The sequence below is a fragment of the Lactuca virosa genome, chromosome 5, assembly GCF_052849685.1.
Source record: "Lactuca virosa cultivar CGN04683 chromosome 5, Lactuca_virosa_CGN04683_v6, whole genome shotgun sequence".
Taxonomy (NCBI): Eukaryota; Viridiplantae; Streptophyta; class Magnoliopsida; order Asterales; family Asteraceae; genus Lactuca; species Lactuca virosa.
In genome coordinates this window covers 436,867,725-436,892,136 of record NC_136430.1, presented here as the reverse complement: position 1 = coordinate 436,892,136, position 24,412 = coordinate 436,867,725, and the positions used below count along the sequence as shown (strand labels likewise).

Sequence of the window (24,412 nt, the reverse complement as noted above, 5' to 3'; positions counted from 1 at the left end):
TCCCCCTTCCCAATCTTCTTCCTTTCTCTTCCAAGCTAAAAACCACCAAGATGAGCTTTTCAAGGCCAAGATCTCTAAAAATGGAGATTGGAACGTTCTAGGGTTTCTTATGAGGTTAGGGAGGCTGATATGTGGGCTAGGGTTGAAGCCATTATGTTCTATTTATAATGGCTCAACCCAAATTAGGGTTTAATGAACTTTTGCGTACGCTGGGCGTACGCCTCACACCTCCGCGATCCAAAGACCCGCTACGCTGGGCGTAACCCAGCTTACGCTGAGCGTAGCTATGCGTGTCCAAAAGCATGCATGCCCCTCTTTCGACAACTTTTTCCATTAAGGGACCATAAATGACAACAACTTCAAAATGTTATAACTCCTTCATTCTAAGTCCGTTTCCGACGAACTTTATATTCACGAAAAGGTGGCGAGAAGCCCTACGCTTCTAACGACACACCCCGGTCCGAAACCTTCTCGAATAAATTCCATTGCCCATAAAAGACCGAAACGCCCTTACTCTTGATCTCGGGGATCCATGAATAATTACTCTTAGAACGGGGCATTACAGTTTTGAAGAAAGAAGGAAGCACTGATCACCGCCCAATGGTGTTGGAATGATTTTATGTTTTAATATTTTTGGGAAGACAAACTTTTAATCTTTTAATTATGTAATTAGGAAAACTTTTAGTCATGGCACATCTTTTGACATATTAGGACAAACGTGGGCACAACTTTTGTAATGGTGCACATGCTAATGGAATCTTACAAGTTTGTCTTTTATCTATATTATATGCTTTGGTGTTTGGTTATTTACCCATGGATTGTTTCAAATAAGTCAAAGTACATTAAGAAATGTTTGATGCTGCTGTTGTGGTTAATCATTTTACCCATGGATCATATTCAGTTCACTAACGTAATTAAGACATTAACAACTGATTGCTGCTATGCTTAATCTGGACCATTTTACCCCTGCATCATGTCCAATTCACTAACCTATTTAACACATTCATATTTCTTTGATACCAGTCAAAACATCAAACTATCATTAATCAACAAGACTTAGTCTTAATACATCAAACAAAATACAACATTAAGCCAAAATTTATTGTCTAACAAAATCTAGTCTTTGAATACAGCTTCACTAACTACTTCTTAAACACAAACAACAGAAACAACATAATCATCAGAACTTTATGAGTAAATAACTTCCATTCGAAATTTTCAATCTCTTGTCTAACAACCAAAATTTCTTGTTCCATCTTCATCTTGCATATGCTGATCTCGTTTTCCAATGTAGAATTTTTGAGGGTTAAATTGCACAGTTCTTTTTGGTCCTTCCGAGAACTGACTTCATTTCAGGGGTTTCAAGCTCCAACCATTTATAGAACTTGCATTTTGGCCCTTCATTCTTGAAAAAAGAAACAATTAAACCAAAAAGTAAAAACATTTGATTTACCATGGAGTTAGGGCACAATCTGATTTTTTCCCGGATTGTCTTTAGTTCGTAAAGTTCATACGCGAGATGGTAACCCACAATCACAAGGATTTTTAGGTTGAAGTTCAACACTTTGTTTGGAAGAGATAGATGAAGAAGAAGAAGAAGAAGAAGAAGAAGAAGCAACCATGTCAATTTAGGGCACAATTGATGAGAATGACGCATACAACAACTTAATATCATATAACTTGCATTTAATAAGCCAAGTGGATGCCACATAATGCTACGTAATAGCCATATAAGCAGTAATCTACAACAAGTGGTTGCGAGGGTTTTGATGAACATGAATAATAAGTTCAATGATATAATAAGGGACCAAATGAAAACAAGTCCAACACTTTCTTACCATCCTAAGTCATTTTCCCTTTATTTAACCATACAAATATTAACAAATAAACTAAAATATTGCAAAAAAAAAAAAAAAAAAAAAGAATCAAGTTCAAAATAGGGTGCCCTAAATAATCTTACTATATATACGCCTTTACGGAGCCGCAATGTAGTAACGCAGCTTTCATCGAAAAATTGCAGATCATCTTCGGCCGGAACAAAGAGAATTTCGATCTTGACGGTATTCTTTATCTATTCACCCTCTTAATTTTCCCATATACTAATGGTTGCTGTTTATTATCTCTTCTTATCGTTGAATCTCGATCGATTATACCAATTTTAGGGATCTACTGTCTGTCAAAAGTAGGGTTTATCGTCCGAAATTAGTCGAGGCCTGTTTTGAGCTTGAAATATTATCTCATCTGTTTGTTCGAGCTGTGTTATCGTCTTTCTTTGGTTAACTTTGTTTGATTGGATTCGAATTTTCCAAATAGTAGATGTTTTACTGACATCACGATCTTTGCGGCTAATGTTGGGTTTTATAGTTCTCGGTCGTTGACATACACTTATTAGGTTTTATGTGTGGTAGCTATTGGAATGTTTACTTGTGTTTTTGGTTACTACTTACAATATTGTGTTTACATTTTTTTATGTTTCACTTGACCAGGAAAGTTATAAATCGAGGATCGTTCAAATTTGATCAAAATGGCAGAGGAAGAAAACCAAATCGAGATGAAGGAGGAAGCAACTGATGTAACTATTTCCTAATCCTTTAAATTTATAATTCTTCTCTTTGATTTTTATCGATTACATTTGCTACTGCATTTGCGTTGATATCACCGTGATATTTCATGTTAAAATCCTGATTCCTTCTTCATTCTTGCTCTAGTTACACGTTTAACGTTTATTGCCTCTATTTACATTAGTCATGCAATCATTTTCATGGTTCTTTGAAAGATTGTTTTAGTTGACAAAGCAACTTTGATGCAGCTTGCTCCTTTTGACCCTTCAAAAAAGAAGAAGAAAAAGAAGGTCGTGATCCATGATCCAGCTGATGGTCCTGTGGAACAATTAGCTGAGAAAACTGAAAGCCTCTCAGGTGATTCATTTGGCAATCAACACACAGACATTCGACATAAATGCATCATATCTTTTATCTGTTAGTGAATTATAATCAAGAATATTCTTGACATGCAGTTTCTGAAGGTCTTGAACCCTCATTTACTGGTTTAAAAAAGAAGAAAAAGAAGCAGGTTAGCCTGGTTCTCTATAACTATATTGGATATAAGTTCTCATCAAATTTCTGATTCAAGATTCTTATAATTGTTTTAGGCTGAAACTATCCCTTTGGAAGAAGAGAAAGAAAATGAAGGCGAAGATGTTGACTGTAAGAAGCTTATTTAATTAAGACAATGTCTTTCATTATGTTTTATCTTGAATGCTTGAACATTTGCTCTGTATGTTTTCTAGATCCTATTGGAGAAGATGAGGAAGGAGAAGGAATTGTTCTACAAGAACAAAAACTTCCATGGGAAGGGACTGATCGTGACTACATATATGAAGAGGTATGTATCATGTAATTCTGTTTACTACAAATAAATTTATGATATGATATCTCTTTGTGGCACTTATGTTTAAAATTTAAATCTAATTCATATTTTTATTTGTTGTTTTGGTTCAGCTTTTGGGGCGAGTGTTCCATATTCTTCGTGAGAATAACCCTGAGCTTGCTGGAGATAGAAGAAGAACAGTCATGAGGCCACCACAAGTTCTTCGTGAAGGAACAAAAAAGACTGTTTTTGTGAATTTTATGGACCTTTGCAAATCGTAAGTTAATTAAGACCACATTTTTCATTTTTTATAAAAAGAAAAAACTTTTTAACATTATATCTAATCATACATTCATTTCTTGCAGCATGCATAGGCAGCCAGAGCATGTTATGACCTTCTTGCTGGCAGAATTGGGTACAAGTGGATCACTTGATGGGCAGCAAAGATTGGTAGTGAAGGGAAGATTTGCTCCAAAAAATTTTGAGGGGATTCTGAGGCGATATGTCAGTAAGTTATCAAAAACTTGAGCCTATTTGTTACATGTCGTTAATTATTTATTAATTATAACAAAATAAGTCAATTTGCTGATAAATTTCTGTTTTACAGATGAGTATGTTATCTGCAATGGTTGCAAGAGCCCAGACACAATTCTTTCAAAGGAGAATCGGCTCTTCTTTCTCAGATGTGAAAAGGTATTTTTTAACACTTCACCTACATTTTTTGACACACACACATACACACACTACAGTGGATGCCTGTGATGAATAGAAATTTTGCCTACATTGTCTGATTTGTTTATACAATGAAGAGAAAATTATAGATTTCTGAGGCGTTTTGTACTTTCGATGATTTGTTTGTTATTCTATCCTCTTTGCTTTTCTTGCTTTGTATTTTGAAAAGTCTACCCAATCATAATAATGACATGCATACTATATGATCTATTAGTAAAGGCCTGTGATGAATAAAAGTATTGCCTACATTGTCTGATTATATCTAACATGAAGAAAAAAATCATCTACTTCTGAGGCCTTTTTGATTATATACATTTATTGCAAACAAATGTACCCACTCTCTTTCTCATACATATGATACATATTATGTAAAGTAAAAGCCTGTGATGCATAAAAGTTTTGCCTACATTGTCTGATTATTTACAATGAAGAGAAAACTAGAGATTTCTGAGGCTTTTTTTCTTCCAAAAATGTGTAAACATACTAGATATAGATGGATGTTTAATAAATCAAAGCAAAAAATTAAAGATTTCCGAGTCGGTTTACTATATGTGTGTTGTAATATATTAGTAACAGCCTGTGATGAATAAATTTTTTGCCTACATTGTCTGATTATTCACTGTGAAGAAACAACTCTTAAGATTTCTGAGGCCCTTTTGGATTTTTAAATTTATTTATTCTAAGTTGCTATGAACTTAATGGTCTTAGTTGTTTTATTTTTATTGAAAAAGATATCAATAAAAATGTGCTTTGAAACCCCTAATTGTTTTTATGTGTTTTTCTTGTAGTGTGGTTCTGGAAGATCTGTTGCTCAAATCAAGGCTGGTTTTGTGGCTCGTGTTGGCCGTAGAAAGGCTGGGACATAGTTTGAGTCTGGTTAGATCTTGTTCGAGTTGGGATTACTTTGTGTGTAACAGCTTATTTTACCATAATGCCATTGAGATCATATCTTATGGGTTTGTGCATTTTTTTGACCTTTGAGTTTTTTTTTTTGGTAACAATATCTTGATCTTTTTAATCTTTGTCCATATCTCAAGTGCTTTAGAATGTGCATTCTTTCAACTTTTATATACAAACACACTGTCCAGAAGAAGTAAATATTTTTTTTATTAAATGTGTTAAATATGAGATTTTTTTTGGTTCAAGTGGTGTACAAACATCATGAGGTTTTGTTATGAAGAAATGTCAAGGTGTTTCAGTTCCTATGATAAATTGCGACACTTTTGGCAAAAATTTGATAGAATTTCAACCAACTTTTTGGGTGTGCAAAAAGATTCAATTAAATTTAAAATATTTGGGTGTCGGTACAGTTCTTGCTTGGCAAAATGTTGTTGTGGAAGGATGGTTCAAGTAACCAAGTTAATATTGTAACATTTTGTATGATTTTGTGCAAGTGAAATATGTTTATTAAAATATAATGGGAAAATGATTAAAAAGGTAATAAAGTTTTTTAAATGTATAAAAATATATTGTTATTTTAATACAAAAAATACCATTGAAGTATACAATTTGTGTATAGAATACTAACAAAGTATACATTTGTTCAAATAAAACTTTGTGGTAACCGGTTATCTCATATAAATAGATAAATGATTTAAATGGTAACAAAGTTTTCAAAATGTTCAAAAAATATCATAGTTGTATTTTAGGAAAAAATATCATTGAAGTCATTTGTTTATTGAATACTAACAAAGTATATATTTAGTACAAAAAAAATGATAAAAATATCATTGAAGCTTCTAAAATGTTCAAAAAAAAAAATATAATTGTTGTTTTTTCAAAGCTTTTGTCACCTTTGTTATGGATTATTTAGAACATAGTCATTGAAAATTATGGATTATTTAGAACATAGTCATTGAAAATCATGCATCGTATCAGTTCACACTAGTTTCTTTCGTTCCTTCACTCGATCGTTTGTATCCATTGTTTTGAAAACCGGACCGGACCGGCCGGTTTAACCGGGAACCAGTCGTGATCCCGGTTTTTTAAATCCTCAAAAAAGCTTGTAAATTAAACAGGAAAAAACCAACGGTTTAACCTAAACCTGGTCAGAACCAGTCTGGTCTAACCAGAAAAAACCAACAGTTCTAAAAATATATATATAAAATTTGTACGAGTGAAGATTAAAAGGGACTCACGTTTTAATAGGAGAATCCCATTCTTCGACTGGTGGAGTGCTTGGACTTCACACGCTTATATAGAACTCTAAAAGCTCCCCGACTTCAATTTTTCGTCGATGTGGGATTTGTGAACAACTTAACATAAAACAATTACTCATACTTCTCAGTCCTCTCTATATTCAATACTCGTAGCTTTTTTTTTTTTTGTTTTTTTTTTTTTTTACTTTTCCATTATTTTTATAACAAACATTTGAGAAATAATCACATAAATTATTAAAACATAAAACTTAAAATGTGTTGTTTCATTTTAAATCGATATATATATATATATATATATATATATATATATATATATATATATATATATATATATATATATATATATATATATATATATATATATATATAATCCGGTTCATCCGGTTTTTGGGACCGGTTCGACCGGTCGAACCAATTAAACCATCGACCCGGTACGACAACCGGTTCGATGTCCGGTCCGGTTTTCAAAACATTGGTTGTATCAAAAAACAATCACATAATACCAACGAAGTACATATTTGTTCAAATAAAACATTGTGGTAACATGAGAAGCAAATGACTTATAACTCAGTTAAACGTTCTTGCTTCCCGATCACATTATATGTCTCAAACCTAAAGCGTGTATATATATATATATATATATATATATATATATATATATATATATATATATATATATATATATATATATATATATATAATAGAAAATGCATAAAGGTTTGGAAACCCTAAAACCTAAAAAATCAATAGAAAAGAATAGTTTAAGATATCTATTTTTTTTTTGGGATAAAAATCGCAGATTTTGGAACAAATTTGCTGAATTTTTTTTTTGAAAAAAAATTGTATAAAAAATTACTTTTCCATGATTTTATATAGAACGTAGCGATTTTTAGTTTTGTAAAGAAAAAAAAAAGATTAGATATCTCAAAGTATTTTTTTATACATTTTCAGGCATTTTAGGTTTATGCATTTTCTATATATAAATATATATATATATATATATATATATATATATATATATATATATATATATATATATATATATATATACACACACACACACACATATTATACATAGGGTTAGCTGTTTCTTAGCGTTGCGACACGAGAGAGAGAGAGAGAGAGAGAGAGAGAGAGAACAAGACAGGGGAACGATTGCAGATTTTCCGACACTACAAAGGTTGTCGGACGATGATGCTTCACATGATTGGTGTTGTGTATGTATGTATGGTTTCTATCAGTCCATGCTTCTCCGACATGAACATTGGTTAAAGAGAGAAGCGAGTGTGACGTTATGTCATGAGAATTCCTAAATGTGGATCTAAAAAGTAGGAGTTGCGTTTAATTCTCCGGGACCACAAGATTTTATTTGAACAAATGTTTATTTCATTGGTATTCTGTGCACAAATTGTATACTTTAATGGTATTTTTTGAACATTTTAGAAACTTTGTTACATTTTTAAGTCATTTTTCTAAACAATAATAACCGGGTAACCTGATGGTTACCTATTATAGTCGGTCAACATAAACTACAATGATATTTTTGGTACTAAAAAAACAACAATGATATTTTCTGTATATTTTAAAAACTTCGTTACATTTTTAAGTCATTTTCTCATGTATAATTTCACTAACCTTTTTAATATATACAAATGGAGGTGCACGAATCGGTTTTTTTAGCCGAACCAGTTTGGTTTTGAAACCGGATTGAATCAGGTCAACGAAGTCAAAATCGGTTCTGTTTCAAATCGAGAAATCTATACAAACCGGTTTGGACCGGATCAAAATCGGATCGGATGAAACTTGTTCCCTAAACTAGTTTCCGTTTTTTTTTTTTTTTTTTGAAGTAGCTTCTTCTTTTTTTGCTTTTGACCACAACTAAAACCACTATTTTCGTAAGCCAAACAGGTAAAAAAAAAAGATAATGCAGACCATACGTAATGAAGGTTGAAGCCTTGAACATTTTTGGAGCAGTTATCTTCATTTTTTTTTTGGTTTTTTATCGTGTAAATACATAAACAATAAACTAATGCATCTTCAAATATCAAAACATAGTCTTCGTAATAGTCGTGGTTTTCTTTCTCATTTTTTGGTTTTCTTATAGTTTGTATTCGTAGTGGTCGTCGTAGTCGTTGTTTGGAAGTAGTCCCCTCCATGTTGCGTAATTCTGATTCATATTGAACCTCTTGTATGGTAAGTGGCACCGATATTTCTATCGCTATTTCTTGTTCAACCCTGAACAATTCGTCTTCAAGTGGTGAAACATTTTGTATTCATTCTCCACGTCGTCTAAGTAGTATGTCAAGCATATGCACATTTCCACCGACAAAAGGGTGAGTCGTGATCTTCTAGATGATATAACCTGCCACTAACTAGGGTTGTTCATTGTTTGGATAAAACCGAATTGTTCAATTGGACAATTTGGATTAGACTATTTGGTTCAGATATTCGGATTTTTGGATTGGATTTCAACAAAACCGAATTATTATTTTGGATTTCGGATTGAATTTGGTTTATGAAATAAGAACCGAATAGTCCAAAAAAACCGAATAAACATTTATTATTTATTTATTTATAATATATATGTAGTTATCTATTAATTTTGTAATTTATTTTTTCAAATAGGTTCAAAATGTTTCATCTGATAAAAAAACATCAATATTATTATCTCTCAAAAGTTTTCTATTTATAAAATATTTAACTATAATATATCTTCTTAGTAGTTTTTTATAAATATCAAATCACAACCAAATAATTTGTTTTCGCTTCTTGTGTAAAATTGGGTAATATTATAATTATATGTCATTTTAAAATGTTTCAGTTTTTGAAAACCGAATTATAAAAACCGATCCAACCGAACTGTAATTGGATCTGATCAGATTGGATTTGAATTTAGTTTGGACTATTCGAATCCATGTTTTGAAAACTGAAATCAATTTGGATTCACTTGATTGGATTGGATCAAACCGATTCATCCAAACGAACACCCCTACCACTAACAGAAAAACGGATTCCGAAGCTATTGAAGAAACTTGGACGATTAGTACATCACAGACCATAGTGACTAGAACCGGAAATTGGGATTCCTTATCTTTCCACCAAACCAAAATATCAAAATTCTCAAACTCTTGTACATTTACATGTGCCAAAAAGATGGATCCAATGTAACTTCCGAGCTCGATACTAGGGGTGCTAGACCGAACTCGTTTGCTATTTTCATTTTTTAAAGTATTATAGAGTCGAATTGTTTTGCTATTATCTTGAGAAGACGATGCAGATATCCCAAATTTCGCATCATGTCATAAATGGTTATTGAACCATATTTTGCTAAATAAACCCCAAACAAAATTTGAAGAACTTTGTTAAATTTTGATATTTTTTTTGAAAGGTAATCTTTATCTTTATCCAAAACCCAAATGTTATAAACTAAAGTTTCGAACCCCACTAACATTTAGAGTCGGGTTTCAAAGCGGCAATGCAAGTTATCACAATAGGCATATGTTCGAAATATTTATATTTGTATGATACAACTATAAACAAGATTACCATTACTTCAGGGGTTGACATCTGTGATATATCATGATTAAAATTACGTCAAAGGAGCATTAAGCGTAACATGCGTGATATACATATACAAGAAAAGCTTGATTAAGATATATCACAATTAGAACCACGTCGAAGAAGGGCATTAAGCGTAAGATGTGTAATATTCTAATTTCCAACAAGAAAATGTTTATCATTAATTTTAATATCTGTCTGTGTTTAAGACTTCAAGTTGTTAGATACTATAAAAATATAAAAATAAGGATAATATTTTTGTAAGGTGATAAGTTATTACCCCACTCACATATTTTATTCAAAAAATATCATTTTGACTGGTTATCACATTTTTAGTTGGTTTATATGTTTAAATAACTCATTAAACTTATACATGTGATCAAGAAACACTATTAAACTCAAAATTTTAAACACAATTTACCATTAAACTATTTTTTTTAAACGTTTAGTTAATTTCATATTTCCCAACCATCATTATTTTTTTGTGGTCATCTTTATCCGGCCAACACAATTTCAAAAAAGAAAGAAAATTCAATTTTAAATGTTTATTTTTAAAAACACTACAACACACATAATCTCTTCATTCTCAAATGTGAAAACTCCCTTACCCCTCATTCTACTATCATCGACATAGCTTATGCCGCTGCTTTCTCTGCTCCTCTCTAGCTTCTGTTACTTCGTGAAAACCATCCTACCCCTACATCCCTCTCTTACGTTTTTCTTCTGAAATATACGCCACAAGTAATCACCTTCGCTCAACGACGCAATTTTATTGTTGGAATATGAGATTGATGTGATTGAAGGTTTGAATTTGAGTTTTAATTGATAAGAGGTTTGAATCGATTTTGCTATAGGTTGAAGCCAATTATTAGTTTGTTGGTGTTAGAGATGGGTGGTTGTGGTGGCAAGTGGTGGTGATGAAATGTTGTGTTTTTTTTTTGCTGAAATTGGATGGTGACAGTGGAAGGTGAATGATGGTGGTGGGAGTGAGTAGTGTTGTCTAGTGAAACAAATATAAAATCAGCTTCAAGCTACAACAAAATCGATTCAAATTCAAATTCAAACCTAAAAATTGATCCAAAACTCCGATCGCTTCAATCTCAAATTCTAGCAATAAAATTATATCGTTTAACAAAAGTGGTTACTGGTGGAACACGATTCAAGAAGAAAGGGATGAGAGAGGGATGTAGGGGTAGGGTTGTTTTCACAAAGTAACATGAGCAAGGAGCGGTGAAGGTGTTAACAACGAAGGGAGGGATGCTGGCGATAGTAAAAGGAGGCCGTGAGAGTGTTTTCACCGGAGAGAACGAAGAGATTGTGCACTTTGCAATGTATTTAAAAACCGAACAAATAAAATGAGTATATTTTTTTTTTCTTTTGAATTGTGTTGGTTAGGAAATATAACTGATCAATTGATGATGACTAGAAAAAATGAAAGTGATGAAATATATATATAGTTTAAGGGTAAATCATATACAAGAATGTGAATGTGAGGGTAATTGTATTTTATTGAACAACAAGTGTGAGTTTAATGATGTTTCTTGACCATATAAATATGTTAGATCTGTAATAGCAGGTCAAAATGATATTTTTTTAACAATAAATAAATTTAATGGTAAATAATATATAAAAAAAAATGACTAAATTTGTATAAAAGTGATAGTTCATTATTCTAAAAATCATTTTCACGATAACGTATACATAAATAGTCCTATTGAACTAATTATAAACTTATAATATTGAGATAAAAGCATAAATAAATCCAAGTGTTACAAATGCTCTTTGTGTTCGTAATAAATCCAAGTGTTAATCAAATATTTCGAAATCAAAAACGTTATGTCCTTATCGCACCTCTGATCTTACGGGACACATAATCTTGACGGTGTATCTTAAATTCTTGATGACTTAAAATTATAAAAGAAACCCATAATATGCATTTCACCTCAACACACAAACAGGTACATTGACATAGACATTGTATCCCACTATGGTCGGTGGAAACATTTAGAAATTTAATATTTGCCCATGTATTGTTTCTGATTAATATTATCCCCATAAACCAAATATAGTCTATTACTAAAATTATGTCGATCTTGTTGATGGTTGTCAGTGGGTCTATCATAATAAGATAAAGTGAATCATGATTTTATCCATTGATGAAATGATTTGTCTATTGCATTATTCTCCGGTTTATCTAAGAAAATAAACCATCATTCAAGTTAGCCCAAGGGAAAGATATTAATAGTTTTTTATTTTTAATGTTTTTTAAGTATAAACCAAATATTTTTGTTATTCTAAAAACTTTATAAGACGGTTCTCTTCGAAGTGAAAATAAATGATTTGCCAAAAGCAAAAAGTTTCATTCATTTTCCATAATTCTTTCGAGTCTTTAATAGGTTATGCAAGATGATAAAACACAAAATCCAATTAGGATTTCAACCGAACGATGTACACTCGTTGTGGGCGCGGTGATTGTGACTTGGCACCGTGATGGACGTGAGAACACCATCCCAACCTCAACAAGCCACAACGTGGTGAAGGTGGTCATGGAAGAAAAACCATCTCATCTCTCTCCTTCTTCCCAACAACTTCGACGATTATATATATATATATATATATATACACACGTGTGTGTGAAAGATCATTTGAGAACTCATAGTTTCCCGAGAACTAAAGATGGAGCTTTAGATTATAATTTTGGAAAAATTGCAAAAATGGTCCATGTGGTATGTATTTTTTTGGGGTTTTAGTCCAAACCCCGACTTTTTTGGATCAGTGGTCATTTTGAGCTAGTTTCGTTGCGTTTTTGGTCCCTATGAATAGTGAAATGACTGTAATACCCTTGAGGTATTTATTTTCCATTTTTCTTTCATTTCTTTTTAAATCTAATACTAATTTATTTATTTTAATAATTAAAAAATAAGAAGGAGCCCTTACTCTCTATCTCTCTCTCTCTCTCTCTCTCACGTTTATTGCTTTGTTCTTCAACATTCAAGAACACTATTGTATCTTATTCACTCACATCCTCTCGCGACTCTGACTCCGACGAGGATTTGCTTTGTAATTGGTTGTACGACACCTTCCTCTCTTTCGATCCACACCTTTGCCTTGTCGTCCTTGTGTTCTCAACAAAACTTTGTAATTGGTTGTACTATTTCACCATCGCTGCAAACCCTACCTCTGCAAATCCGGAGATAACCTCTATGACAGGCGGTGCTGCAAAGCCTATATCTCAACAAAACCCCGAAAATGAAATGAAATTTGAAGGCAAGATATCGATTTCTCAACAAAACTTTGTCTCCATCTACCGCCACCTCGATTCAGAAACATCAATTGCCAAATATACTACATCATCATCTTCTTGAAATCTCCAACCAATTTTTCTTTGAATCGATTTTTGATCTAAAGGCTTGACCTTCTGAAATCGAGTTTTGAACCGATTTCTATTATTCGGGACTCTGTGGAAGGAGATGAAATTTGGAGTTGAGTTACAGAGCAAAATCGGAGGTCCAACAACACGTAGATCCAAAATCGGAGGTCCAAAAAAAAAAGGATTTTCAGAAGAAATCAAGAAATTTGTGTGGATATATATATATATATATATATATATATATATATATATATATATATGTTGCGATATATCGGAGATGGTGGGGGTGAGATTGTTGGTGAGTTTCGTGCTGGTTCCTTCTCCTGATATCATCGTGCAAAAGAGAAAGATGATCGTTAGTCGACGCTCGGGAGGAATTACCGGGACGAAGCTCCGACGATCAAATTAGAATGAATTCTGAGAGAAGTAAGAGTAAACCACAGGAAAAAGAGTTACGTCCCCTTCTTCGTGTGGAAGAAAAGGATCCTTTTATACCTGTTGGAGAGGCGTGTGCCCCTCAACTGATTCTGTTGAGCATTCCCTCGTGAGGTGCGACGTGGCAGACCCATATTTGAGGATCCTCTGTCACGTCTTTTTGCCTCGTCCCCTCATTAGCTAGTGGGGAATCTTTGATATTATGATGACCGTGGCTATCGTCAGATAGGCAAGTGGGACTCTCTGATTGGTCCCACGTTTTCAGGAGAGTTATTCCTAGGAGGAGAGGTTAAGGTGCGGTTCTGCACCTTAACCGCCATACCAGCGATCCCGCGTTAAAGAAGGTTCGGCCTTGGCCTCGGGTTGGGTTTAACCTTGCACTGTCTTGGCCAAGCTTGGCGTTAGTTCAACTTCTCCTTTTTGACGTTCTCTCTGAGAGATACGTTAACAAGTCCCTTAGGCTTGTAGGCGTATGCGTCGGCTTGATAGTGTCGTTGTTCGAGCCTATATTACAACACATGTATGTCTGGGATTATCTCTAATATTTGACAGGCTTTAGGCAACGCCGTCAATGTGCGTCAGATCCATCGCGAGATGGTTCTGTTGGATTAGTGTCTAAGCCCATAACTATTTTGGTATGTACTTGACCCGATGGTGCATGGTCCTTTTGGGTTGCCTTCACCAAAGCAACTTGATAGGATGAATTATGGAGAGAGAGGATTAATTATGATTTATTAATATATTATGTGAATAATATATTAAAGGAGAAATCATATTGTTTAATTAATATTAGTCAATAATTAATTAAGAATTAATTTTGTGGCTAAAAGAGATTAATTAAACTTAGGGGACTAGAACTATCAATTGTGTGATAGTTGAATATTGGGCTAATGGACTTCTTATTAGAGGGGTGGACGAATTCTATGGGTAAACCCATTAGAAATCGTCCAAGGCCTCTAAAGGAGGAGTCCATGGGTTGCTTAGGGCCTAAGCAGTCAAATTAGGGTTTCCTTGTTAGATAACCCTAATAGCCTCACTATTTAAGCACCCCTAGGGCACCAAAAACGCGGGGAAGAGTTTCCTTAGGGTTTCTAGACGTTTTTGAGTGCCTCTCCTCTTCTCCTTCTTCATCCTCTTGCTCTTGGTGTTTGTGAGCCATTAGAGGAGTGACATTTGTGACTCTAAGCTTTTAGAAGCCAATTACAAGAAGGAATAGATTGTTATTACTACATAACAATCAAAGGTAAGATCTAAACCCTATTCTTATGTTAATATTGATTATCACATGCTAGATCTAGGGTTTATGGCTTTGGATGATTATTGCATGTTCATTAGACAAACTAGATCCAAAGCTTTAGGGTTTGCATGTACACCATAGGAATGATGTAGTGCTCATAACCCATCAGTGGTATCAGAGACTAGGGCTGTTTGTTGATGAATTGATGCTATTTTGATCGTTTATTGCTTAAAAATTTGAATTTTTTTTGGTTCTGACTACATGACTCGCCGAGTCACTTGGTGAACTCGCCGAGTCTACCGAACTCGACGAGTCTAGGCCAGACTCGACGAGTCAAAGGGTCTGACAGCACAATTTCGCGATTTGCTTGCTGTTTTGGCTTGAGATACTAACCATAAACGTTTTTAATTAGTAAAATCCGATTTTTATTGATTTTGGGTGAATATCCTTGCCAAAATAGTAGATAATTACCAATTAATCAAATATTTGTTGCCTTATAAGATAATGTTTAATTATTTTAGTTATTTGGTGAATTATCTTGCAAGTAATTGGACTAGGTCAAAATTAGATAACCATAATTAATTGTTAATTGCCTTATTTGAATTGTTGATCTAGAATGTTCTTGATAAAGTTTGGAAAAGTTTCATTTTTCACCCTTTAGGTTTTATAGTTTAAATTTGAACTTTAAAAGTTTTTGTTTTGAAATTTAAATAGTTGAACCTTAATATTTTGAAAGGTTTCAAAACTTGTCCTCAAGTTTTGGAATTTAAATTTTTGATTAAAAGTTTAATTTTTGAAATTTTAAATTCTAAAACCCTAGTTTTGAAAAAGTTCAAATTGTACCCTTATGGTTTTATTAAGTTAATTAATAGTATAATTAAAAGAGAGTTAATAAATTCATAATGATATGGTTTATATATAATTAAATTAAAAGTGTAATTTATAAAATTAAACCACCTAGTATTTTAAAAGTGTAAAATACACCCTATACTATATATAACATTAAAAGTCTAATATTATATATGTATAACTTAAACTGCTAGTCTTACCGTTAGTAGGCCTCATTCACGAAGCTGGTCTATAAGGGGTGTTTAAGGAAATTGCCTATAAAATGACGATTGAATGGGTATCCACTCTTACCCACCGCACTCTTGACTAGTGGAGGGTCGTTAGCCGAACGGGTAGGATATGGCAAGCCCCTCTCCTCATTAAAAGTATAATGAATAAAGTAACTAAATGTTTTACTAAAATCCCAAGTCTTAGTTACTTTAGGAAAAAATGAAATCGATGCAATTCCATGGAATTACACTTTGTACCCTTGTCGAGACAATTCGTGGAGCGTGTGTGGTTAACCGACACACTAAGTTGGATTTGACATTGGTAGCGAAGGGTGACTCGATGTTTGTCATGGATCGATGGAGCGTGTGTGGTTAACCAGCATGTCGATTAGGTGACTGTAACATTGAGGGCACCGCGTACATTCGCATGGTTATTCACACCTTATTTGTGATCCTCGGCATCCCAGTCACAAATGAAGGGCATAATCGAGATTAAACATGACATTGAAAAGTTCAATGAATCTCAAAAGATCTAGGAGTTTCAATTCATTTAAAACTTAACCTTTTTTTCGTTTTTCATGGTGGAAATTGGTAAATCGTCATTTACCTACCTTCAAATGTTCTGCGAGTTGGATTACGGCATCCCTATTCCAATTTGTAGGATATTGTGTTGGGTCCTAGCCTTAATATCTCATTTGGGTGTTTTATTAAGGACTCAATCAACTAAACTTGAATTTTCTCCCGTTTCATAGATGTCAAAGTCTGACAAATATGGTCTTCCTAAATCCGTTGGAAAAAGTTTTCCACATGAAGATGATGTTCCACGATTAGATTGTGGAAACAGAAATCATGCTTCTCTTCCTCCACCTCCTCCAATAGTTATCCCTGACCCACGTGTTCGAAGACTTGAAAAGTTCAAGGTCACTCAAGCCCTATTGGCAAAAGACATGGAAATGGAAAGGTTACATATTGATAGATTGGGATTGTTAGGTGTCGATGTTTAAAGGAAGTTGGCTGTTGACTTGGTTCTTCAGTCACTTCCCGAATTGTATGGTAAGTTCGTTAGAGAGTACTATATGATGGACCACGACATGACCCTTATTGATTTGACTTATTTGCTTATTGCTCCCGAATCAGAAATGATTTGGCGCACTGGTCAACAAATCTGTCTAGTAAATCAATATCCCAACCCTCTATGAGCAATGGTAACATTGGAAGTCCAGAAAAGTTTTCTCTACGCAAGAGAAAGGCTGAGTCTGAGATAGTCCTGTGTACCATTCCATAAGAATCCATGTGTTTCTACTGTCAAAGGAAGGGGCATTGGTTACGAAGCTTCCCTAACTACCTGAGAGATCTAAGAGATGGGAGAGTCAAGATGTATGACTCTGCTTCAGGTAAAATCCACTCTCTAACTCTATTAAGTTCCTATTTGAAGATTTTTAATACATGATGTGATAAGATTACATTTCGATGTTTTGAAGGATCGAAGAAAGGAAAGGAAGCTTAAAGGAAGGAGCGAGCAGAGTCTGATCGCGAAGAAATGGATTACGATCGCATGGATTCGATGATCTGATCCTTGAGCTGCTACTTAGAGTTATGATAGATTGCATAGGAATACGTAATAACATAGTTTTCGTTTGCATTGTAAGGATATATTTTTCCACAATAAAATAAATTTTGATTTTATCTTATTTATATTTCCTTGCAATGGCAATTATGAAAATTGATGTATGTGTGTTTCTATTATAAGCAATGATAAATGGATTTGATTCTTAGTTATGTTATTTGTGGTAATGGCAGAAATTTACCAAATGAGGAAAGATTCTCATCGCCCAAGTTTCAATTGGACAGAAACTTGGAATCATGCAACTGGTATTGTGTGACGAATGAGAACCTTCGTATTTGGAAAATTGAGACTAATTCCTTGTTCACATAAGTATGTGAGTCAAGTGAAGGACAATGAGATCTGGTACACAGTGTTGTGCACTAGTCAAGTCCACCACAAAGAACGATAAAATGTTCATCATGATTTGCTAAAAGATTAGTAAATATGATAATACTTAAAGGTTAAGTATGATTTTGAATCATTGAAAAGTTTCAATGAATGGCAGAACGAATAAGAATAATCATTTAGGCAAGAAAGATAAAAGTTTCTCCAATCTAAGAAGAAAGGAGAGTAATTTTGTATCATGTTTTATGATTCTCTTAAAGATTATAAGAACCATATTATAATTCATCCTCTAAGGACACCTTGTTGCACTAGTATGGCTATGAAGAGGAGTCGAGAATTGTTGAAATGGTTAAGTCAATAAGACGAATCGTACTTCGTTCCAAAATCAAGTCTTAGAGTCATACTCCAAGATTGTGAATTGAGTGACATAATCTAAAGTAGGAATGTTCTTACACTAGCGCGTTTTGGTAAGTTGTGATGTCTTGGATAAGACAAAGACCAACTAGTACCAAATTATGTGTAGGTTTGTCTTGATAAAGAGACACACTAACTCTTGAGTATTTGTTTGTCAAGAAATGTTTCTTGACAAGAGAATCTTATATGTCAAGAGGTCAGTGGGAGTCTAAAGATCTTGAAAAGTTTCAAGCACAAATCAAGAAGTAAACCTAATAAACACTAGCACACGACTTGAGGATTGTAACCTATCGTGTTGACAAAATTTTTATTTCTGTGCCAATCCAGTTGAGTGATTATGCATATGAGTTCTATGAGTTCTCAGTTGAATGCATAAGGGCAAATACCTTGATCAATTAAATTACATTGACTGGCATAGGTGAGCTGCTAAATAACTTGGAAGCAATGGTGGGACCTCAGAGCCAGAAAATTAAGAATGAACAAGTTCTGTCCATAAGAGGTTAAATTTGTCACAAACATTATTTTACGATTATGCTTATGACAAATTTGCATGGATAGGAACACATGCACCATAAAATCTAAGTGTCATAAGGTTTCTCTCCTTCATGAAAATGATTGTGAGGAAATGCTTTCACTAAGAGAGATTTTAAGGAGACATCGATTATGTAAATTGCATTCTCAAATTCGATTATGATTACGACATCCCTCTTCATAGTTCGAATTGTGAAATTTGGCAATTAGTCTGAACATTTGGGACTTAGTAATATAAGTTCTGAATTAGTTTAGACACACATGTGAGCTATCCAAGGAAAGGTGTGTGAATTTGAGAAGCTTAGATAAAGGCTTATCTGAATACATGTCAAAGCTAGTGGGAGCATAAGTGTTATGCTAGTATGGATATAATCATCATGTTTGTGGGAGCATGATTATTATTACAAGTTGGCAATATTAATTATAGAAAACAAAAGTTTCACTTTGCAAAGTTGCATAGGTTGAAAAGTTGTTTTGCTATAATTAAGGGAGAGAATATTATACTTCGTTTCAAATCTAAAGGTTTAGATCGAGAAATCTTAATCAAATTTAGTCAAAAAGATATATGAATGTTATGTTGAAAGGATTCAACGTAAGAGAATTCTATATATGGAAATAATTGTTGCATTCTCACACTCGATTATGATTACGACATCCCTCTTCATAGTTCGAATCGTGAGAACATGGAAAATAGAAATATTATAGCAAAAGACTGGTAAAGTATCATGTCGTTGTAATATTCGACCGTTCTAAAATTTTCCAAATGCCTAGGGCATTAAGAGGGAAAGAAGACTAGAATCGGATTTGACTAAATTAGTTAAACAACTGTCAAGGATAATCTAAGGTTCGCCAAGGATTGGTCACTTGTGGACAGTTAGAGGTATAGTCATGGATGGACCATATTGACATTATTATGAATAGATAAGATTCTATTTAAAATGAGTTGTCATATGGAAAATATGGAAATGTTTCCATATTGGGAGTTGGACGTTAAGAATTTATGTCTAGATTAGAAACTTTTATGCAAGAAGGATGTTCAAAGGAATGTACTTTGAATGCGAGACTTCATGTCTATGGAATTGTCTTGTAACAATCTCTAATAGAGCTTTTTGTAATTTCATTGGCCGAGTCTTGATGACTTTTGTGCTGTGATATTACGAAAGGACCGTTGCATAAAGTGTTAGAATCTAACATATTCTATTAGTGGCAAGAATTTGGTATTCTTACACTTGTGGTAAGGATTGGGAATTGTAAAATGAGTGTGATTGAAAATGTTATTCAATTATACTATTTCACAAAGTAAGGACCATAAGTAAACATAGTGTGCATGCTAAGAGCATGGGACAATTGTCATTATAATTCAAGTAAAAAGTTGATTACCCGAAACAACAAATAATGAGTAATCAATATGGTGATTAAATAAAACTGTTTTATTTATACTCAAAAGTTTGGGGCCATATAAGATTAGTATTATTCTTGTGTTTCAATTTGCATGTTTTGACTTCCTAAATAATTGAGTTATTTGAGAATAATCGAATTATTTGAACGTTCCACAGTCGCTCATACTTTGGGAGTAGGTATGAAAGAAGATTGTCATGAATTGGTGTGTAGATTGTCTAAAGTGTATTAGACATAGCAAAAGTTTGCTACAACGTTCATGAGTGCTTACGAATATGACTTGAGCATTGGATTAAACCCACGCTCACTTGGATCGCTTCATGGATTTTATCACGAGTGATTGGTGAGACGATAATATCTTATATTCTTAAAACCGAGATGTGTGAGTTGTATCTTGCGAGTCGGTTATACATTGATAATATTTAAACGCACCAGTAACTTGGTGTTATAAAATGTATTGTTGTGTGTGATTCGGTGAGTGAGTACAAGCGAGCATTGAGTCGAAGTTTATCCATTCCTTTTACCCAAAGTGGGATAAAAGCGATATCTGTGGGCCCCTCGATAATTTAGTGATGACAAAGGAAAGTGCTCGGCCGGGCCAAGACTGATTTGATTTGTTCAATTAGTCAGTTGTCATAAATCGAAAATCGGGAAACGACACATAGACTGAGAGAATGCTTTCAATCCATGTCTCACGTCTATACGATATCTAGAATGGAGGAATATATGATCCCTTGTCTAAAGGACGCGTTTCTGATAAGATCATAGTTGACAGCGGCTTTTGAAAGCTACGATTCCTGATCAGGATCTGAAGTCATACGCAGAATAATTATTAGACTTATCCAAGTGGGAGACTGTTGGATTAGTGTCTAAGCCCATAACTATTTTGGTATGTACTTGACCCGATGGTGCATGGTCCTTTTGGGTTGCCTTCACCAAAGCAACTTGATAGGATGAATTATAGAGAGAGAGGATTAATTATGATTTATTAATATATTATGTGAATAATATATTAAAGGAGAAATCATATTGTTTAATTAATATTAGTCAATAATTAATTAAGAATTAATTTTGTGGCTAAAATAGATTAATTAAACTTAGGGGACTAGAACTATCAATTGTGTGATAGTTGAATATTGGGCTAATGGACTTCTTATTAGAGGGGTGGACGAATTCTATGGGGAAACCCATTAGAAATCGTCCAAGGCCTCTAAAGGAGGAGTCCATGGGTTGCTTACGGCCTAAGCAGTCAAATTAGGGTTTCATTGTTAGATAACCCTAATAGCCTCACTATTTAAGCACCCCTAGGGCACCAAAAACGTGGGGAAGAGTTTCCTTAGGGTTTCTAGACGTTTTTGAGTGCCTCTCCTCTTCTCCTTCTTCATCCTCTTGCTCTTGGTGTTTGTGAGCCATTGGAGGAGTGACATTTGTGACTCTAAGCTTTTAGAAGCCAATTACAAGAAGGAATAGATTGTTATTACTACATAACAATCAAAGGTAAGATCTAAACCCTATTCTTATGTTAATATTGATTATCACATGCTAGATCTAGGATTTATGGCTTTGGATGATTATTGCATGTTCATTAGACAAACTAGATCCAAAGCTTTAGGGTTTGCATGTACACCATAGGAATGATGTAGTGCTCATAACCCATCAGGTTCGTGACGCCAGTTTTGCTTTTAAAATCCCCCTTTTCCCAAGACCTTTCATCATCACCTCCTTTCTTTGCTTTCGTTGTATCAACTCAAGCATCTTACGGATTTTTCTTTTCTATCATTCATCTGTTCTTGACAATGGACCGTTATGGTAGAGTCCCTACTATATAGGAATTCCAATTTCTACAAGAACGTTTCGGTTTTTTACCGGAGCACGACGTGATGATTCCGGCAAACGAGTTATCGATCTATGACTGTCCTCAAGGGAAAGTGGGGGTTCCGATCCCTCTCTTCGAAGCGGGATTACGCCTGCCGACATCTGATTTTTTTGACATGATTGTGCATCACTATGACTTTTCCGTTGACGAGTTAACCCCTAGCGCTGTCAATAAGATCGTAGGTTTTGAACTGATTTGTCGATCTATGGGTTATGTACCCACTTTTTGGGTTTCCAGTTACTTTTTCTGTTCAACTACGAATTCTGGAGCCCGCAATCTAGCGAAGAGGCGAGTCTCTGAACAAGATACTCCAAAGAAAAATTGGCAGAGGCAATGGCTCTGGGTTAACCGAAACCTTGTGGGGCGCGGGTTTCGTAAAAATCGAGATTTTCCTGACCATCTTCCCAAGCTGTTTGGGAGTAACCTGATATGGGCATATTTAGTCATATAATTTATATATTATCTTAATACTTTATGTTGATTTTATCTCATTTAATGAACAAAAGGTGCTTCATTAGTTTAGTTTCATTTTCAGCAACAATGACATGCTCGGATGGAAAAGGAAGCAGATTTAGCAATTGGAAACTTGGATCTTGGATTTTGAAGAAAGAAGGATGTTGCTGGACAGCTTGACATCTCGTCAGTGTTTTGGACATATCTCATGAACCGTAACTCCGATTGACGAGATTCAAAATGTTTTGAAAACTAGACACAATTTCGGACGACTTTCGTGTTTTGAGAAAATGTTGATTCCAAGAAAACTCGACGAGTTGGGCCTCCAAATCGACGAGTTGAATAGAAGTTTCGTGATTCTTGACGCTGACTTGCCTTACACGCGTTTTAAATGTAAAACTCGACGAGTTTTTCCATAAAACTCGTCGAGTTGGCTCTATTTTCAGAATCTATATATAGGATCGCTTTCATTCGAAACCCTAACTAATTCCGGAAGCTTTGGACGATTTTTGGAGGCCAGAAGGGTTCTTAGAGCTGTGGTTTTCGAGAATTCAACCTAGAAGTTAATTTTGAAGAGATCAAAGGCAAACAAACATTACTTTTATCTTAATCTTTTGTGTGAACCATGTTTGAATCATTAGATTTTGATTTTAGGATGCTATTTGTTGTAGTTATGAACTAAAAGCTTCATACTTCTGTTTAGACTAGATGATCTTATGAATATGGTTTGATTGAGTGGCTTGGATTGATTTGATTTGGTTATTTATCTTGTTAAGCTTGTTAAAGACCCTTATGTGTTAATGATAATTATTTTCTATTAATAATCAAGTTTATTGAGTTGTATGAACATCTTCTTAATTGCTTGAATCATATAGTTTTTTGAAAACAAGATTTTATGCCTAGTATTAGTGAACATGAACCTAGGGTTAACTAGAAAATAAGTAAGTTGATGTGTGAGCATGTGTGATGAACAACCACATATGAGTTGATTGAATTGACAAATTTAGTTAACTAATATTACAAGTCTTACTTGATTCGAACTGAACACTAGGAAACTTGTTAGTTTAATCACTTGATCACCGTTTGAATTAACTTGTTTGCTAAAGGATTAGTAATAGTGAGCATGAACCTAATCACATTAGAAATTAGTAACCATTGATATGTTAATCCATTGCACTTGCCACGAAATCAACCATAGGAATAAGTGAATTAAATCTGAACATAAGTCTTTTTATCTTATTGAATCTAGTTGTCTTTTGTTCCCTTAGTTGTTAATTGTTTTTTGTTTGAGTGTTATTTGATTACTAAGTTTCTAGTCTTGTAAAACTAGAAAAAACCCCCTTTTATTACTTGTTTTTATTTAGGTAATACTAGTATTTATTTTAATTGTTTACCGTTCCCTGTGTTCGATACCCTACTTACCTGAACTAAACTGCTAATCGATAGGTACACTGCCTTTCGTGTGTTTGTCTTTGTGTTTAAGTTACTAGGATTAAAACTAGTACAATCACACGTATCATAACCTAACTCTTGGAAAACGACTGGGAAACATCACTATCATTGGGGAGAACTGGGAGGATTTCATTCTTGCAGCGGCCGATATGAGTGCCGCCTGGAGGGCTCGTGGGAAGATGCTGCAGTTGTTCGTCGTGAGATGCGGTATTAACTCATCTCCTTCTCCCCCCCCCAATTTTTTTTAAAAAAAAAAAGAAAAATGAATGAGAATGGGGTATCTTATTGGCTTGCGAGGTCTTATTCTTGGCGTTTGTTTTCACAGGTGCTGAAGCCGAGATTTCCTTGGAGATGGCCCTGTATGGTCACTATCGGGGTAAGCTTTGCCACCGGAAGATCGATCTTGTAGAGGCTCTCCC

General features: G+C 34.1%; 1 protein-coding gene and 4 non-coding genes across 5 annotated transcripts; all 5 read left to right on the top strand.

Annotated features, from left to right (window-relative positions):
* The first annotated feature begins 1,973 nt into the window (after positions 1–1,973).
* On the top strand, positions 1,974–5,119 carry LOC145113681 (eukaryotic translation initiation factor 2 subunit beta-like). The gene is made up of 10 exons (XM_079049743.1): positions 1,974–2,060; positions 2,487–2,572; positions 2,810–2,918; positions 3,017–3,072; positions 3,152–3,206; positions 3,290–3,384; positions 3,501–3,646; positions 3,735–3,877; positions 3,977–4,062; positions 4,890–5,119. Exons 2-10 carry the CDS (start codon positions 2,525–2,527, stop codon positions 4,965–4,967), a joined length of 816 nt encoding a protein of 271 aa, XP_078905869.1. The 5' UTR covers positions 1,974–2,060; positions 2,487–2,524; the 3' UTR covers positions 4,968–5,119.
* Positions 4,120–4,205, top strand: LOC145118142 (small nucleolar RNA SNORD34). Its single transcript, XR_013713121.1, has one exon. It is a non-coding gene; the product is annotated as a small nucleolar RNA SNORD34 (small nucleolar RNA).
* LOC145118141 (small nucleolar RNA SNORD34) lies at positions 4,317–4,402 on the top strand. Its single transcript, XR_013713120.1, has one exon. It is a non-coding gene; the product is annotated as a small nucleolar RNA SNORD34 (small nucleolar RNA).
* Positions 4,477–4,559, top strand: LOC145118140 (small nucleolar RNA SNORD34). Its single transcript, XR_013713119.1, has one exon. It is a non-coding gene; the product is annotated as a small nucleolar RNA SNORD34 (small nucleolar RNA).
* On the top strand, positions 4,673–4,757 carry LOC145118143 (small nucleolar RNA SNORD34). The gene has a single exon (XR_013713122.1). It is a non-coding gene; the product is annotated as a small nucleolar RNA SNORD34 (small nucleolar RNA).
* Positions 5,120–24,412: the final 19,293 nt, after the last annotated feature.

Excerpts from the sequence above, each read along its gene's own strand:
- LOC145113681 (XM_079049743.1), top strand. The coding sequence starts at position 2,525 with ATGGCAGAGGAAGAAAACCAAATCGAGATGAAGGAGGAAGCAACTGAT. Across the intron at positions 3,878-3,976 it reads GATTCTGAGGCGATATGTCA|ATGAGTATGTTATCTGCAAT; the intron begins GTAAGTTATCAA and ends TCTGTTTTACAG. Across the intron at positions 4,063-4,889 it reads TCTTTCTCAGATGTGAAAAG|TGTGGTTCTGGAAGATCTGT; the intron begins GTATTTTTTAAC and ends TTTTTCTTGTAG.